This window comes from Polyodon spathula, chromosome 18, assembly GCF_017654505.1.
Source record: "Polyodon spathula isolate WHYD16114869_AA chromosome 18, ASM1765450v1, whole genome shotgun sequence".
Classification (NCBI taxonomy): domain Eukaryota; kingdom Metazoa; phylum Chordata; class Actinopteri; order Acipenseriformes; family Polyodontidae; genus Polyodon; species Polyodon spathula.
In genome coordinates this window covers 942,348-959,122 of record NC_054551.1, presented here as the reverse complement: position 1 = coordinate 959,122, position 16,775 = coordinate 942,348, and the positions used below count along the sequence as shown (strand labels likewise).

The following is a 16,775-nucleotide window of genomic DNA, read 5'->3' as shown; positions in this document are numbered from 1 at the left end:
CACCATGCAGCCACCTCAGAGGTGCAGCGTCAGAAGACAGTGCAGCTCTGGGCAGCTTACAGGCAAGCCTGCAGGCGCCTGGCTAGTCTACAGGGGTCGCCGGTGCGTGGTGCCCCCCGGGCGGCGCCCGGCCAATTGTGCGCCCCCCCCTGGGAACTCCCGTCCACGATCGGCAGTGGAATAGCCTGTACTCGAACCGGCGACCTCCAGGCTATAGGGCGCATCCTGCACTCCACGCGGAGCGCCTATTGTTATTGTTGGTCTGTTAAGTGAGGAAAAGTAAAGAAAAAATAAACGTTCTAATCGAAAAGCCTCCAGAACATACCACACAAGAACTGACAGCCTGCTTATGCAGAATAAAAACATCAAACAAAAACCTGTGAGACAGTCACTGCTCTTTACAACAATATGTGAGCAGCGCCTTACAACAGCTTTGGGTTTCTTAATTAAAAAATCCAGACACTTTATAAATACAAGATGCAAAGGATAGAGCTTGAAAAGGCACTGGGTGTATGACACAATATCTTAGCAACAGATTACAATTCCTTAGCGGTTCAAACATAACAAACACAGCATAGCACACTGGAGCTAAGGACACTAAACTGACAACCCAGCGTGGAGTTAATGAGAAGTGTTGAGCTGCCTGTGTGTGGAAAAACAATGCTGCGTAACATTGCTGCAGTTCTGTACTAGATGTCTAGTATCTCTTTAAACAGATTGCATTCAAAAGTTTAAACGTCATTCCCTCTATCGTTCAAAACCATAAACTCCCTTCCTGCGGTCAGTATCAGGACCCAACACTACGAGACGCACTCAATCAGTTTTCGACTCTATGCAGGACATTAACCCTTTAGGTACCAAATATATTTTTCCTTGAAAAAAATCTGAACACAAGCTTTATTTATGCAATTTGATACATTCAAAATCGACATTTCTTCACAGAAAAAAAAAAAAATATGAAAGCCTTCGTTTCGGCTACAAACTGCTGCGTCCTATTTTGAGGACAGATACGTTAGACGTGCCCGTATAATCAGACGAGTGAAATTTAATGCCGGGGGCTGAAGCACAACACATAAAAAACGTAGCTTTATCATCACTGTGGATAGACAAAAACACCAAGAAATTCATCATATGCTATATGCGCAGAATAAATGAGCCTGTCCTCCAATGAGGACAATGGCACTTAATGGGTTAATATCCGCATGTTTATATCAATTGGTCAGACTAGGATTCAAAAGATTTGGCTTACAAGTTGCTCCTTGTGTTTGTGGATGAAGTCATAGATTGACCGGTTTCACAGACTGCCTTAGATACAGTAAGTGCAATATTAGTGCTAATCAGGGTCTGTGAAACCAGCCAAGGCAGTGACTACAGTAGAGTTTAAACGCGACCTAAGCTGCCGGGTTTAAAGGTTGTTGGGTTTTGCTTGGGAGATCAGGCTGTCCTCTCATATCCCCTGCTCCTGCCTTCTCTTCAGCCACACGATCCTGGAAGCCAGGAGGAATGCAACGCTGGTGAGGAGTTCTGCGATGAAGGAGATCCATGCCAAAGCCAGGGACCAGCCGAAACGGATATCGATGCTCTCCAGCTTCTTCCTCCCAAACAGACACAGCGCCTCCTTGAATGCTGCCGCGGAGTAGGCAACGTACAGGCTCACTCCAGCAAGGGTGACGAGAGCTGAACCAAACACAACGAGATTTATTATTAGGCACATTCAGATTAAAAGAGTGCCGATCAAGACTTTAAAATCCTCTTTCTTACATCTTTCTTACTGGTCTCTTATTTCTTATACTGAACACCTTGTGTTTCTCTGCCTGATTTTATACTTTTATTTGAAATATGTTAAATGGACCTGCAAGGAAAAAAAAACACAAACCTGTGATCCCTTACAAATTAACATTTCCATAACGAAACAGCAGAGGAGCTGTCTGAATTGGCTGACGTACTTCGAAGATACCAATTAGAGCAATATTGCTATGGAAACCTTATGGGAATAATTGTACTAATACAGTCTAGACTCTAGAAAGCATCTTCTCATAAAGGGCAGGCATCAGTTTATACAGATTTTGACAACGCTGGCATCAGTGATAGACAACATGTGTTTGATGTCAAAGATATGAGTTCGGGGCGTGCTAAAAAGTTTAACTAAAAAACACGCAATTAAAAATACCTGACCCCTGGGATCCACTGAAGGTGATTAAAAACACCATTAAAGGGGAAGTCATTTTAGCCCTACTACTGTTATGTTAAATATTGCATCTACTGTAGTACAGTACTTGTGTTTTGCCAGTTAACACTTCTTTCATTGCTTGTAACTGATACTAATGAATGTGACGTCAATGCTTTTAAAACATCAGCTTACTCAAGGCTGAGCAATATGAGACAAATGATACCATTAGGAGAGAAAAAGAGAAACGCGTTCTCCTTTAATGATGTCAATAGAATCAATTTACCTTCCCTCTGCTTACACAATTCTGATATCAAACCTTCTTCCAAGACACAGCATGAAACGGATTCCAGACAGACCTGTCACTCAACTTTAAAAGCATCAGGAATGGCACTGATAAACAAACAAGCGTGCTCGCTCCTGTGTGTCACAAATCAAATTAGAATGCAAAAAACATATATAATAAAGAACAGCCTTAAGTGACAAACAGTCTGCATCTCTGTGTTGCACAAGTACGATACACGTGTGCGTGATAAATAAAGCAATTACAGCTATCGGTTGACCGTCCGTTTTTACCGCGCAGAAAGGCACAGCTCTACTCTCCTCCTGCGTCAAAGGGCTTCATGCACAGCTGGAGGAAATCACAGCTACCCACTCGTTCCGTCCTCCCTGCCTTGTTATTGATGACTGTTCTCGGTGATATCCAGTCTTCAGATACACCACTGCTGTGAGCAGCTCCTGTCGATAGCAATCTATGGAACAGCTGTTTTCTGATTATGGCTATTAAAACATTTCTGAGCACTCCCATTGAGCAATTTAGAAGACGCTAAATTAGTTTGTTATCCTGAAGGATTGAGCCTCAGTGAGATTAATAAATGCATCTTTAATGAACTAAAAAGGAAACCATTCAGTGCTTCAGCTCAGCTGGCTGAAGACATTTACACAGATGCTCAAGTAAAACATATATAATTCAATGAGAAACAATTGCACCGGGAGTCTTTTGCAGTGTCTTCAGTGTCTTTCATTCCTCCCCAAAACACGCAATTATATATATTATATATATATATATATATATATATATATAGATATATATATATATATATATATATATATTATATTATACTTTTTTTTTTTTTCTGACTCTGTTATAGTAATGGATTAAGTCATATTTAAATGTGTGCTTCCCTCATCTCTAAGAATATACATCACATGATAATGGCAGAAAAAAGGCACCTTGGTGCCATTTTTTGTGCATCAAATGCATTCTTGCGAACATGCAGATTTGTGCACGTTGTATACAGGTTTGCTGTAATATTCAAGTTGACAAACGTTTCTGCCAGTGCAGGGGAGTGGCGAGCCAGTCCACTCCAGGTTTAACAGTATAATGAACTATTTGCGCGCGGAAGAAGCCGCTAGCTAGGGAACGCTTACATCCGAAAAGAAAGAGAACTCCGGTCATCAACAGCAGCATGTAGGCCCGGGCAAGGACACTGATGAAGCCAGCCATTCCTCCAAACACCATCAGGATAAGGCTCAGTGGCAGCAACACCACAAACGCTCCGTGCATGTCTGAAACACAAAGCCATCACACTGTTACATTACAGCAGGGTTTATTACATACTGTCGCTTGCACCAGGCATCCCCTGCAAGAGCAACCCAAACCACTTTGACATTTTTATTTGCCTGTTCGTTTTTATTCCCAGGGTACTGCTGTACTGAATACACCCAGCTGCATTCCCCAGCTAATAAACGACTAAAGGTGACTATGTTAAAAACGCAGCCTTTCTTTTGTTGTACAAACAAAAGGCGCTTGTCCTATTAATGTTACATAAAGCCACTAGAGGATGCTGAAAAAAGGGAATGGATTAAACCATCCCATTTGACTCAAATTAATTTAATGTGAAAACAAACGCTAGACACCCCCTCCCCCGGAGAGCTCGGAAGAACAATGGAAACCATGGGAATGTCACAGAATACTATCACTACCAATGCAACAATCCTTCAGGTCTGGAAAACAACAACATATTTGCCAGCACTCTGACGCAGAACCCAATTGTTCCAGCTGCATTAAAAATGTCATCGTGTGAGGCTGAGGAAATCATATTTCATTATTACTTGGACAAATAACCATGAAGCATTGCAAAAAAAAAAAGCCATTATCAAGCATATAATATTGCAGGTACTGAATGCTGTGCGATGTTTCTTTGTGCTTTGTGTTAATGTGACTTTAATTGCTACCATACCACAGGTTTTGACAAGGGCAGACGGCAGAGCAGCGAACAAACCAACCAAGTGGAGTGAAAAGCTGCCTATCCTCATGTTGTTTTTTTGTGTCAGTTCCCTGTAAAACTAATTTCAGTTTCACGAAACCTTTTTTCTCTGCATGTTCTCTTGAATCTACATAGGCGTCTGCAAAGATGACAATACAGATCTGCTTATCAAAGAGATGTCTGCACGCAAGTGGACCCCCTGTCTTTATGCTTGCATGTGAGCATCTCTCTGAGAATCAAACCCAGCAGCTGTGTGAGAACAGGAATCTGCAGTCTCTTAGCAAGCCTGTAAGTCAACATGTAGCTACAAGTGTTGGGTAAGGTGCAACAGCGTTGGAGAGATGTGAAGTTGTAAAGTTATCAATTAAAAACTGCTATTGTAGCAACAGACAGCTGCAAGCGTGTGTCATTTTAAATATTAAAAGACAGGAATGCATGCACTGGAAAATGAATGGCACAGAGATATCAAAATGTGCTATGCTGTGTTCAGGTCTCTGCTGAACACCTTGTTAAAAATGATTTGTGGAGAGAAATGTAAATTCATAGCGCATGCAGCCCGCGATCCCTGACAGAGGAATTACAATATACATATATGAATATGACTCTGGACATTTTCAGAGTGTGTTGTACTATGTCTTCTAATGACAAGGAAACTGAAAGGGAGCAGGCTATAGGGGCTCAGCTCAACTAAACAAAGAAGGCATGTAGCCTGCAGCCCACACTAGCAGGGTATCTTGTCCATATAGAGGGATTGCACTGTGGCTGCCAGTACGGAGGACAGCATTGTCATTGTAAACTGGTACCATGGCCAGCACTCTGCTCTCAGTGCCTGCAATTGAGAACCACAACATGATTACCCAGCATTGCTAGTTCCACAGCTACTGTCCTGCAGTTTAACTGAAACACACTTAGAACCTACATCTTTACACTTAAACACGCAGACAAAGATATCGAGGTGAGGTCTTGGTCACTGTATATAGGTCTTATGTAATGCTGAAATGACAAAGGAGCCTGTTTAAAAGAAGGAACATCTCAAGCTATATCCAGTGGCTTGTGTGCTGCGAACTCTTTGTAATTTTCAGGGTAAAGGAAAGTGACAAGACTGAGGAAGGGGAGGAGGGAGGGGTAAATTGAACAGCATTTTCTCATTAAAAAAAATAAAAAGTAGAAAACAACCAAATGCACCAGGGTCATTATTGCAGCTCCAGGCAAACAAGGTTCATTAGCTTGAAGTTTACCCACAAGAGCCCTCTGCAGAGCAATAGGTCTGGAGCTGGCTTGCACTGCCTGGTTGATGAGATCTCTCACCCACGTACCATATTACTTGTATCTGCTTATTCTCTAATTGGTAATCTTCAGAAGAGAAAGTGTGTTACACTGTGTTCCATTCTGAGTACCAGAGAACTGACAGGGAACGAAGCTTCACAGCACCAATACCCTTGAAACGTTGAGATGCATTTCCCTATGAAGGATTACGCTAGCCTGCAGGATTAATATTAATGAGTGTTCTTCAGGGCAGGGAAGTGCTGTCTAAATTGTAGACTGCAATGTAGTTTCTCTCTGAACTTTGTCCCTGGCTGTGTTCGGAATGTGAAGATGGTTCTGTTAGCGAGTCTTTACTGAGCTCCCGGTGTAGTTTCAATCAAGGACTTGTGTGCACTAATTACTGTAGGTCTGTGGCATAGTGGGTAAGTGAGTGCAGGTGAAGGCAATCCTGCAGTGTGGAAGGAACAGACAGACAACGATATACAGGTGCAACAGAGTTTATTGAGTTAACAATGTCCAGAGTTATCAGAAAAAACACCTGTAAATAATAAATGTTATAAAGTGATACAGCGGCGTGTATCACTTTATTGATAATCCCCGGGTTTGACCCGCAACCAAAAGTCCCGTTTACACAGACACGTAACACAAAACACAGACACATGTCCTACAGTGAGTGAATCAATGCTCGTAGTGAAAAGACAGTTCTCCATGAAAGAAAGGCAAGTGCTGGTGTCCGGGTTTGATGCTGACCTGTGGCTGCAGCCTCGGATCGTGTTAGTAGTCTTATAAAACAAACAAACAAACAGTTTACTAGACAAACGAACAAAATATAACAGTCACACTTAATCACCGTTTCTCCTTTTAGGCTTGATTCTAACCATTTACCAAAGGAACAGATCACTTTCACTTCGACCCCTATTTATATCCTCATGACCCCTTGGTTAAGGAGCACATCCGCTCCTCCAATCCGCGGATGCCGTGTCGTTTCTCGTCTGGGTCATTGAGTTTGGATACCGTAGCTCTGCCCCTTTTCTAGATGGCCAACTTCCACCTAACCCTGGGAATAAACTGTCATGCCATATAGTCCAGGGTACTCTGTTCCCTTTACACAGCACCCTCGCAGGTCGGGAGGGAGATCTAACACCAAGAATCATTCGACCCATCAGTGCAGCATGCTGTGTCAAAAACAGAGATGGCAAAATCTGGAGTACTGTAGACAAGCACCAGCACGAAGCGGGGGATCATGAAGACATGCGTGATTAGTCATTTGTTGCATTCCATAAGTACCCTGCTCACATGAAAAGATTAATGTCTATTTCGTGGACATGTTTTGCAGTAAAAGCACAGAAAGCAAATTATTCACCCATAAGGACTGCCAACATTAACATTAACTATGTATATGGATTTCGCAATAGAAAATAGAAAACTGTGTCACAAAACAAACAGCCGACCCTTTCAATCACATCCTCACAGCATCCAGCGAAGTCAGTATGGTCATTTGTATGTGATCATCCTCTAAGGAAGTCCGCTGGCTCTTTACTGCGTCTGTGTAAAGAAGCTGCTGCTAAACTGAACCATTGCAGGGGTGTCTTTGTGGTGGCATAGTCTTCCTGTAGCGAGACTTCCGCTGTGCTCTGCTCTAATGTGTGAAATTACCAGCCAGGGAAAGTTCTACATTTTACACATTTTTATACATTTAGGCCCAGATTTATAAAAGGACTGCACATGTTTTACGAGCTGAGGGTTCTGAATTCTTGGATGAGATTTATGAAACACACACAATGGCATAAACACACAATTAATACGTGGATTGCAGGGGCAATCTGTCTGTGCGCTTTAGCCCTTGATGCATATGTAATTCTGTATATTCATATGACACATTAATACGTACGAGATACATTAAAGGGAGCAATGCGTATGTAATTCTGTATATGTAAATTCTGTATAATGCGTGTGTATTCTGTATAGACTGTATATATGTAATTCTGTATATGCATATGTAATTCTGTATATGTAATTCTGTATATGCATATGTAATTCTGTATATGTAATTCTGTATATGCGTATGTAATTCTGTATATGCATATGTAATTCTGTATATTCATATGTAATTCTGTATATGTAATTCTGTATATGTGCATGTTAATTCTGTACATGTTAATTCTGTATATCTCGCATGTAATTCTGTATATGCATTATGTAATTCTGTATACATTGTACGTAATGTAGTCTGTATATATTCTGTATATGCATATTGGTCTGTATATGCGTATGTAATTCTGTATATGCTGTATATGTAATTCTGTATATTCATATGTAATTCTGTATATGTAATTCTGTATATGCGTATGTAATTCTGTATATGTAATTCTGTATATGCGTATGTAATTCTGTATATGTATATGTAATTCTGTATATGCGTATGTAATTCTGTATATGTATATGTAATTCTGTATATGCATATGTAATTCTGTATATGTAATTCTGTATATGCGTATGTAATTCTGTATATGTATATGTAATTCTGTATATGCGTATGTAATTCTGTATATGCGTATGTAATTCTGTATATTCATATGTAATTCTGTATATGTATATGTAATTCTGTATATGCGTATGTAATTCTGTATATGTAATTCTGTATATGCGTATGTAATTCTGGGGCCTTTCTGAATGAAACCGGAGGTCTATTAAATATTCTGTGTAATCTATTAAAGCTGCTGGTAATTGCAGGCCTTGTATATGCTTGATTATTTACAGAACTCTGAAAAGCAGGTGTTAATTTGCGGCAGTCAGATAGTAGGCTATATACAAGGCAAGGTGATGTGGGAGACTTGTCTGCAGCATTGTTTTCAAGGACAAAGAAACATTTCATAACATTTTGCAAAGAGCTCATTTTTTAACCCTTCTGATCAAGTCAGTCTGTAAATTTCGGTTTATAATACCGGTACCATACTGTTTTCCAAACTTCAATTTTCAATATATGTATCAAAGCTTACATGACAAAACAGAAAGTCTGCAAATAGAGAATACAGAATCCATGTGAAAAGGTTCTTAGAAGAACCTAAAAAGGTCTCCCCACAGTGGCAAAGCAAGGATCTAACGAGAGCCTTTATTTCTAGAGTGTAGGCATTATTAAAAGAAATGCGGAGGAGATAAAGAAAAGATGGAACGATATTCTGAGGAGCTCGAAAGAAAAAGTCTCATGTACAATGAGAGCTCATCTCCACTGTTATTTCAGTAATGTCTACAGAATGTATTTTTGTAATATGGCATTCTGGTATTTAACTACTGGTTCAGGCAGTCTTGTTAAATTACAGTTGGAAAGAAAACGGCAAAAAAAGGACAGCGGGACAGACTACTCAGTTAGTTTGTAGCTAGAGCAAGTACAGTTTATCAACCATATATACCATACAGATACACTTTAAAATCATACATAGAGTAAAAAATACAGACAAACATAAGAAATAGGAGAGCTGTAACTGCATAAGACTTTCAGAAGTTATAAGTCGTATTTAAACTGAAGACTGTCCGTATGCAGCTGTATTGTTGCTGTACAACAATGGAAGGATTATCCACCCTTGACTGCCATGGATGCAAGTAAATAAAACGGATTGTTTCTGAAGTTTGAAAAGTCTATACGCCTGGAACTATTCTATACAAAATAAGAAGTTGAACTACTATATGAAGCACAGTAACTGGATGATGCATCGTAATGCATAAGCAACCTGGACTACAAACTCTGAAGTGGTACATCTGTTTAAGAAGCCACTGCACAGTCCATATTTTATTCCTTTGTCCTGGTGATGGACAAACCCTCTATTTACTGTGAGAGGTGTGTAATTATCCATCGCTAATTGCGGTGAGGGGTATTTCAATTGGTTGATTGCAGAATCGCCTGCTTTACCTAATTAGTCTTATAAAAGTTTTGACGCTGAGTGCGGCCGTGCTGAACAGGCACATTGCGTGTTTTTTTGTGGTCAGTTTTTCCCCTTTATAAATTTGGGCCAGTGTATAAAGTGGTATGGAAGGGGGACCAGGCTATTTTAATACGTGCTTGTTTCTGTGTTTGCAGTTTTCAGAATCAGTGATGTTTAATACGGGCAGGTCAGGGCCAGACTGCATCACCCAGTCAAATGCATGACCAGGCCAGACTGCATCAGTAAGCTCTTTACTCATACTGCACAATCAGTAACTGCTGCTGTGTCTCAGTGTCTCTTTTTCTTTGCATGGTATTGTAAGAGCAATTTCCATCCAATCCCCAACATTACAGTATCTTTCTATACATTTATACATATAAGACCACATTCAAATGGTAACTGCTGCCTTTTCAAGGAGACTAAAGATGCAAAGGAAAACATTCTCTCTCTCTCTCCCTCTCTCTCTCTCTCGCTCTCTCTCTCTCTCTCTCTCTCTCTCTCTCTCTCTCTCTCTCTCTCTCTCTCTCTCTCTCTCTCTCTCTCTCTCCCTCTCTCTCTCCTCTCTCTCTCTCTCTCTCTCTCTCCTCTCTCTCTCTCTCTCTCTCTCTCTCTCTCTCTCTCTCTCTCTCTCTCTCTCTCTCTCTTTCTCTCTCTCTCTCCCTCTCTCTCTCTCCCTCTCTCTCCCTCTCTCTCTCTCTCTCTCTCTCTCTCCTCTCTCTCTCTCTCCTCTCTCTCTCTCTCTCTCTCTCTCTCCTCTCTCTCTCTCTCTCTCTCTCTCTCTCTCTCTCTCTCTCTCTCTCTCTCTCTCTCTCTCTCCTCTCTCTCTCTCTCTCTCTCTCTCTCTCTCTCTCTCTCTCTCTTTCATCAATTGTATTGTACACATTATTAAAACTGCGGTCATGCTCCTTCACTAAGCGCTCAATGGAGAGAAATACAGCAATACTGAACCATTCAAAAGTACCATTTGAAGAGCCAGCCTCAGAAGTTAACACGTTGTGTGCAGGGTGTCTCTGTGTCAGCTTGTGGGAGAGAGGACCGCAAGGATTTATAATAATAATCGTCCTCACCATCATAACAACGATACAAATAATAAGAACAATAATAAAACACATTAAAATAATCAAGGGCTTGTTTTATTGTTAGGCATATTCATTATTATCGTTTGCACATTCCACAAAACGTTAACAGATAAGAACTAAAACACTTCTCGCCACAGCCTTTTTAATGGTTGGATTTGCTAATACGAAACGTAATGAAGCCACTGTTCTCATTAGGACGGATGCAGTCTTGATCACACCTGACAATTCCCTTCTGAAGCTCAAGTATCAGTAGTACTTGCAGCCTCCCTCTCTCTAATGAGCAGCCGAGCGAGGTAGGCAGGGGGGCTCTGTGCAGTCCTGCTGGTGACATTTGACTTGGAGATCGTCTGCTGAACATCACTGAAAGCAGTTTCTTTACCTTTGAAGTTTTGTGTTGAAATGTTTCAGCAGACAAAAGAATACATACATAACAAGGATTGATGCTAATTAAGGAGTTACACAGACACCAAGTCGATTAACTCAGCTTCAGCTGCAGGTCATATGAGATTGAGTAGGGGAGAAAGGAGGTCAGCTAATCAATATATCTAACAGGAGCTAATCAATATATACCTAACAAGAGGTCAGCTAATCAATATATCTAACAGGAGCTAATCAATATATACCTAACAAGAGGTCAGCTAATCAATATATCTAACAGGAGGTCAGCTAATCAATATATCTTTAACAGGGGCTCAGCTAATCAATATACCTTTAACAGGAGGACAGCTGATCACTTCTTATCTCTTGCAGTCTTTTCAGAGCCTTGATGAAAACAGAGGGAATGAAAAGCAGCACAGAGAGAAAGAGAGTGCGAGAGAGCGAGAGAGAGAGGGAGAGAAGGAGAGAGAGAAAGAAAGAGAGTGAGAGAGAGACACAGAGAGAGAGAAATCTGCCTATTACACAGACTTATTTACAAGATCTTGACTAGATGTTCCAACCTCTGAGGGCAGCAGTGTCCCCACAGTGGTATTAGAGAACCTGGCAACCCCAGTACCACCCCGATTGATTTTTATGGAGATGTACGCAGAGCTTCAGGACCTGCTCTGAATCTCTTTTACAGATGCTATCAGTCCATTCCTTGTTACAGCATAGCATTGCATGCTGCCTATTGCAACTGACAAGCACTGAAGTCACATGTACACATGTACAGTAAAAACCAGCAGGATTACTCATCACTCAAAGCCTATTATATCACTGCCTTGAACATCCATGTATCTCTAACGGGAATTAGAACAGTTGCACAGAAATAGCATATTCATTTTTTAAATACAGAGGTGGAAAGCGAGAGCTTTCTGCTGTCTATGTTGCTGTCCCTGTGTCTCTCATCCTTGTGTTAGAAGATGTATATCGTTTCAGACAGCTCTCTAATAGCTGAGGTACAGCGTGGGGTTTTAAAGATTAATTTGACCTGTGTGGGAAACAGAAGCACACTAACTATAAAAAAAATAAAAATAAAAAAATAAAAAATGAATTATTATTAATGCTGCGCTTTTATTTAATTTGCGCTCGGCTGAACCCCAGATCTTTGTCCCATTTCCCCATTATGAAGATGCAAGACCTGACAAGTCCATTTACTTGACGATACCCCTGCGGATAAAGATGAGCACAATTGCAAAGCTGGAGGGCTCAGGAGTTTAGAAGTCTTTGCATTACTGTCCATCAGCATGGTAAGCTGTGACAGTACCATTCATAATAGAGATCATTGAAGCCTTGGAATTAGATTTGTCACATCGTCGGCTTGTCTCATTCATAACAGCACTCTTCACTACACAAGCACTCACTCCTGTGTGTGAGACTATACGATATGCAGTGGTTACAACACCCTTTGGAACACCATTATACTACCAATGCATCACCATACTAACAGACCACAAGCATAGGCAACCAATACAGGAACAAACATTGCATGCACTATTTAACTGGAGCCAGGGACGGATTACCAGGGTGTATTGATTTTAGTGTGCACTCATTCAAAAAAAGCATCCTAAAATAAGCGGCCTTTATGCCGTGAGTCTAACAGACAGCTTTTTATTGCCACCACCTGGGCCTGCACAAAAACAAACACACCATGACCCACGGTCAACACCATTATCACTGCATATCTGTCCTTATCTCCTCCAGACAGCTCCCCTGGGCCCCTGTGCTCTCCACTTCAATAGGTGTCCTCTCTCAGGGAGCCGTGAACCAAGCACGCCGCCTGTCCTGTGCTGCTGCAGCTAGATGTTATTTACTACTTCTTACGTTTTCAATGTATCCCTGCACCTCCCCCCCACACCAAAACAGAAGGCTATCGCTGTTATTTTTGTGTGAACCAAACAGCTGCTCACGGACCGTCATTATGTTATTACTGTGAGATAGTTTCATAAGGGAGCAGAGCCTCGAACTGTGCACGGGAGTCTTTGGGGTTTATATTAAATCCACTGGTGCTATTTAATGAATGATCATCACTGTCCACATCTAAACACTCTCCCATCTCCTGAAGGGCAGCAGCTGAAAACCTTTTAACTGGCAGAAAAGAAGAATGCCTAATTAATCCACTTATCACTGAATATAACAGGCCTGCCGCACTGACAGGTCAGGTGTGAGTGGGTATAGAGATGGAGGACAGCAGAGTGGACAAAGCATCATCATTAAGGATAGGGCATGGATGATGGCTTTCCACTCAGCAGGGTAATATACTGACATCAAAGGAAATGAATATTCAGCCGCTACATGTACTCAATTTTCTAAATCTCTATGCTTCAGCTCGTAGATGTAATCTGTCACAAAGGACATGTTCCCAATGGTCAGACAAGTCCACAGCCTGCAGGATTCTAATCATCTAATTATTCTGCAAAACCCTTTTTTTACAACAGAATTAAACCGAGTGCGGCTCTGAGTTCAATACATTCCGTTTCAATAGGGATGAGATTAAATCTGGGTAGCGGAGTCCCTGCTTTTAAAAAGATCTTTGATTAACAGGGTCATGAGTGTCTTTGTTACCATTGTTATCTTTCATTCTGCCAACCCCGTTGAGGGGGATATTCTCTTAACATCAGCCTGTTGCTGGGAGACTGTATCTTCTTCTCCTCCTCCTTCTCCTCCTTCTACTCTGTCTTCTTCTTCCCCTCCTTCTTCTCATTCTGCTTCTCCTTCTCCTCCTTCTCCATCTTCTCCTTCTCCTCCATCTTCTCCTTCTCCTTCTTCTCCTTCTTCTTGAAGATCATGGCAAAATTGTGCGCTTTGATTACAGATAGAGAGCAGCGCAGTTCATTTCCGTCAATAGGTGGAACTGTGGCACTGCATGCTAGCAGAACGGACAGTGACATGATGTCAGGGGGTCACGGAAACTCACTAGAATTGGTAGACTTGCTCACAACCCCCTAATAACACAGACACAGCCCTCACACAGCTACTCAGGTTCTGCTGCCTGTAAAATCACAGGGACTGCAAAGGGTCTAGTCCCTGGCAGGTTTCAGCTTGCCCATCCTCATTAAGCAGCACTGCTGTCTCGGAGGATGTGCTACACTTTCTGTACAGATCTCATAGCACTGTTTTGAAGATCATATTCTAATGCAAACAGGCTTGTCTGAACTGCACAGCCCCTACTTCAGACAATTATTCATGTTTTAGTACTGTAAGATACATCCAGCTCTAAGACGTTGCCTCTGCACACCACCCTAAGCAGAGGTCAGTCTTACCCTTACAAAAGTTTACCACAATATTTTTGCACGGTATTTTACCATTGGCGCAGAGAAGAGTACATAAATTATAAATCAGTAACATCTTCAATAGCATCGAGGGTAATGAAGTGTATCACGGCACTACAAAGATGAATTACAGGCTTTTCAATGCTCATCACAACCCAGGCCATGCAAAATAAGTTCATTTCTTTATTTTTTTCACATAACATAAAAGCAGTTATGATAGTCAACATACACATTTGTTCCTGATTTATTTGCAAAACTGTGTCGCTTGTCCCATGCAAGAACAAATTCAAAGACAATGCCGTGGATGATAAAGGATTCTGCACAAGTGCAATAGAGGACTCAAACAGATGCTGTAGAGCACAGGGAGAGCGCTGCTCAAGTCCAGCTTAAACAGGTATAATTAAATGATCAGGGCCTGTTCAATCAGTTCAATTAAATATTTAATGTCACGGTTGGAACAAAGACCTGGACTGGGAGTGCTGCTGTTTCCTACCAATGCTGCTATCTACTGCAGTCCATTCCACTCCTGGGTTGTGCTCCTTCCACCAGGTTTTTAACTGTTCATCTGACCTTGGGGTCCAATTATATCATTAATGTCCTACATTAGAATGCATTGAAGGAGGCACCTCGTCCTATAGTGACTATCGTATTGGAAATGTTATATATAATGTTATTAGATATGCAAATACATCTTTAACCCTATTATCAATACAGAAAAAATGAGCTCAATGCAAAACAATACCACTTTAGTACTTTAGAGCTAATAGAACCCGAATTAGGGGTTCCGAAATGGAGGCTTCTAATTTGGAACCCTTAAATGAAGTATGGAACACCCATAGCTCTTTATTTTTCGAATCATAGGTTTCAAGCTGAACCCATTACTGTATATAGAACCACCTGCTGTTCAGTTCTGGTTCTGGAACACAAACACAACAGGAGTCACACTGAAAGACAGAAGGAAGGATGTGGTTTCTATATAAACCTTTCAGATACAGTACTACTGCATGTGCTACCTCTGAGCTAGCGCTCGCAAAAGGAGGGTGCGGCTGGATTATTATTATTATTATTATTATTATTATTATTATTATTATTATTATTATTATTATTCAAAGTTCAAGCTGTCACAAATACCAGATGAAAACCCTATACAAAACAATCGTTTTTATTAAGTTTCCTATGAAAACAATACACCAGTACAAATTAAATCAATATAATTCTTACTGAGAAGTTGTCTCTGGGAGTCCGTGAAGTTGCCAGCCCCAAACGGGCTTATGAAAGACGAACAGGAGCCATTGACTGCAAAATAAAACACAGAAGCAAACCGCATCAGATCTGTTCTAGGCATTGTATTAAAACATTTAAAACCAATACTGTGGTCTTACTACAGGACACAATAATACGCTGCTTCCAGGTTGAAATCCAATGCGTGCTTGTGTTTTTCAAGTACAGATAACTTCGACTTACAGTTGCAAGTTCTCCACAGTCCTGAATGAGAGCTCAGGTGGGTTGAGGCGTTGTGTTCCCATTTCGAAGCATCGATGATGTACCAAAAATCAGTGCCAATGGCCACTACCAGAAAGACGAAACTCAAGACACCTACTAGGGCAACGAAAATAGCCAAAGCGCTCAAAGTTAACTTCATCGTGGCAGGCTGGTGACGCAAGTACCGTAAATCGCCACTTAGACTCAGATCCTCGCCAAACGCTGAGTGAGACAGAACCAGGCGCAGCCAGGGCTGCTGAGCCGAGCGCATCTGCGCCGCTCACCGTTCCAGCGCGCCTCTCTCTCTCTCCAACAGCCTGGCAAAGCCGGCGGAGCTGCTTGTAGGGTAGTGAACTAGAGGGCGGAGTTAATCAGACCTTAAGACTGCGCTTTAAAATTCAATTAGGGTTACTGTGTATGTAAACAGGTTCAGGTTTTCTTTTCTGGAAAGCTATGGGGAAAGTATATAAAACAATGCGTAATATAACCGTGAGGAATGCGTGGCAAAAGGGCAGAAATGATAAGCAGAAACACCATGGGTTTATAAGGGTTATATTAATCCAGTAGCCTAGACACAGAAAAAAAAGTGTTAAATTATTGTTTTGAAAACTTACAATGTAACCAATGCAGTAGAAGTTTTATTTCAATGCAGTAGAAGTCCGAGGCTCTTTCTGAACCTTGCCCTGCACACGCTGGACACATTCAACACTTCACCTATGTATTTTTTGTTTCAGCGTGTTCTGTGATGTTAATTGAATTGGCTGAAGAGTGGCTGTCTCGGGGGGTTGTGAGTAGTTTAAATCACTCTAGTAAACCGACAGGGCTATAGATGAGGTCTGTGTGTGCTTGGTGGTTTTTTTTTTTTCTGTGACGATTGGACAGATGCCACAATGGGTTTTTTG

The 16,775-nt window shown here is 41.3% G+C and overlaps 1 protein-coding gene across 1 annotated transcript; it reads right to left on the bottom strand.

Moving 5' to 3' along the window:
* Positions 1 to 221: 221 nt before the first annotated feature.
* Positions 222 to 16,169, bottom strand: LOC121330615 (transmembrane protein 114). The gene is made up of 4 exons (XM_041277255.1): positions 15,856 to 16,169; positions 15,613 to 15,687; positions 3,599 to 3,736; positions 222 to 1,677 (listed from the first exon to the last, which is right to left on the bottom strand). Exons 1-4 carry the CDS (start codon positions 16,142 to 16,144, stop codon positions 1,448 to 1,450), a joined length of 732 nt encoding a protein of 243 aa, XP_041133189.1. The 5' UTR covers positions 16,145 to 16,169; the 3' UTR covers positions 222 to 1,447.
* Between the last annotated feature and the right edge of the window lie 606 nt (positions 16,170 to 16,775).

Excerpts from the sequence above, each read along its gene's own strand:
- LOC121330615 (XM_041277255.1), bottom strand. The coding sequence starts at position 16,144 with ATGCGCTCGGCTCAGCAGCCCTGGCTGCGCCTGGTTCTGTCTCACTCA. Across the intron at positions 15,688-15,855 it reads ACTGTGGAGAACTTGCAACT|TCAATGGCTCCTGTTCGTCT; the intron begins GTAAGTCGAAGT and ends TTTATTTTGCAG. Across the intron at positions 3,737-15,612 it reads CTCCCAGAGACAACTTCTCA|ACATGCACGGAGCGTTTGTG; the intron begins GTAAGAATTATA and ends TTTGTGTTTCAG.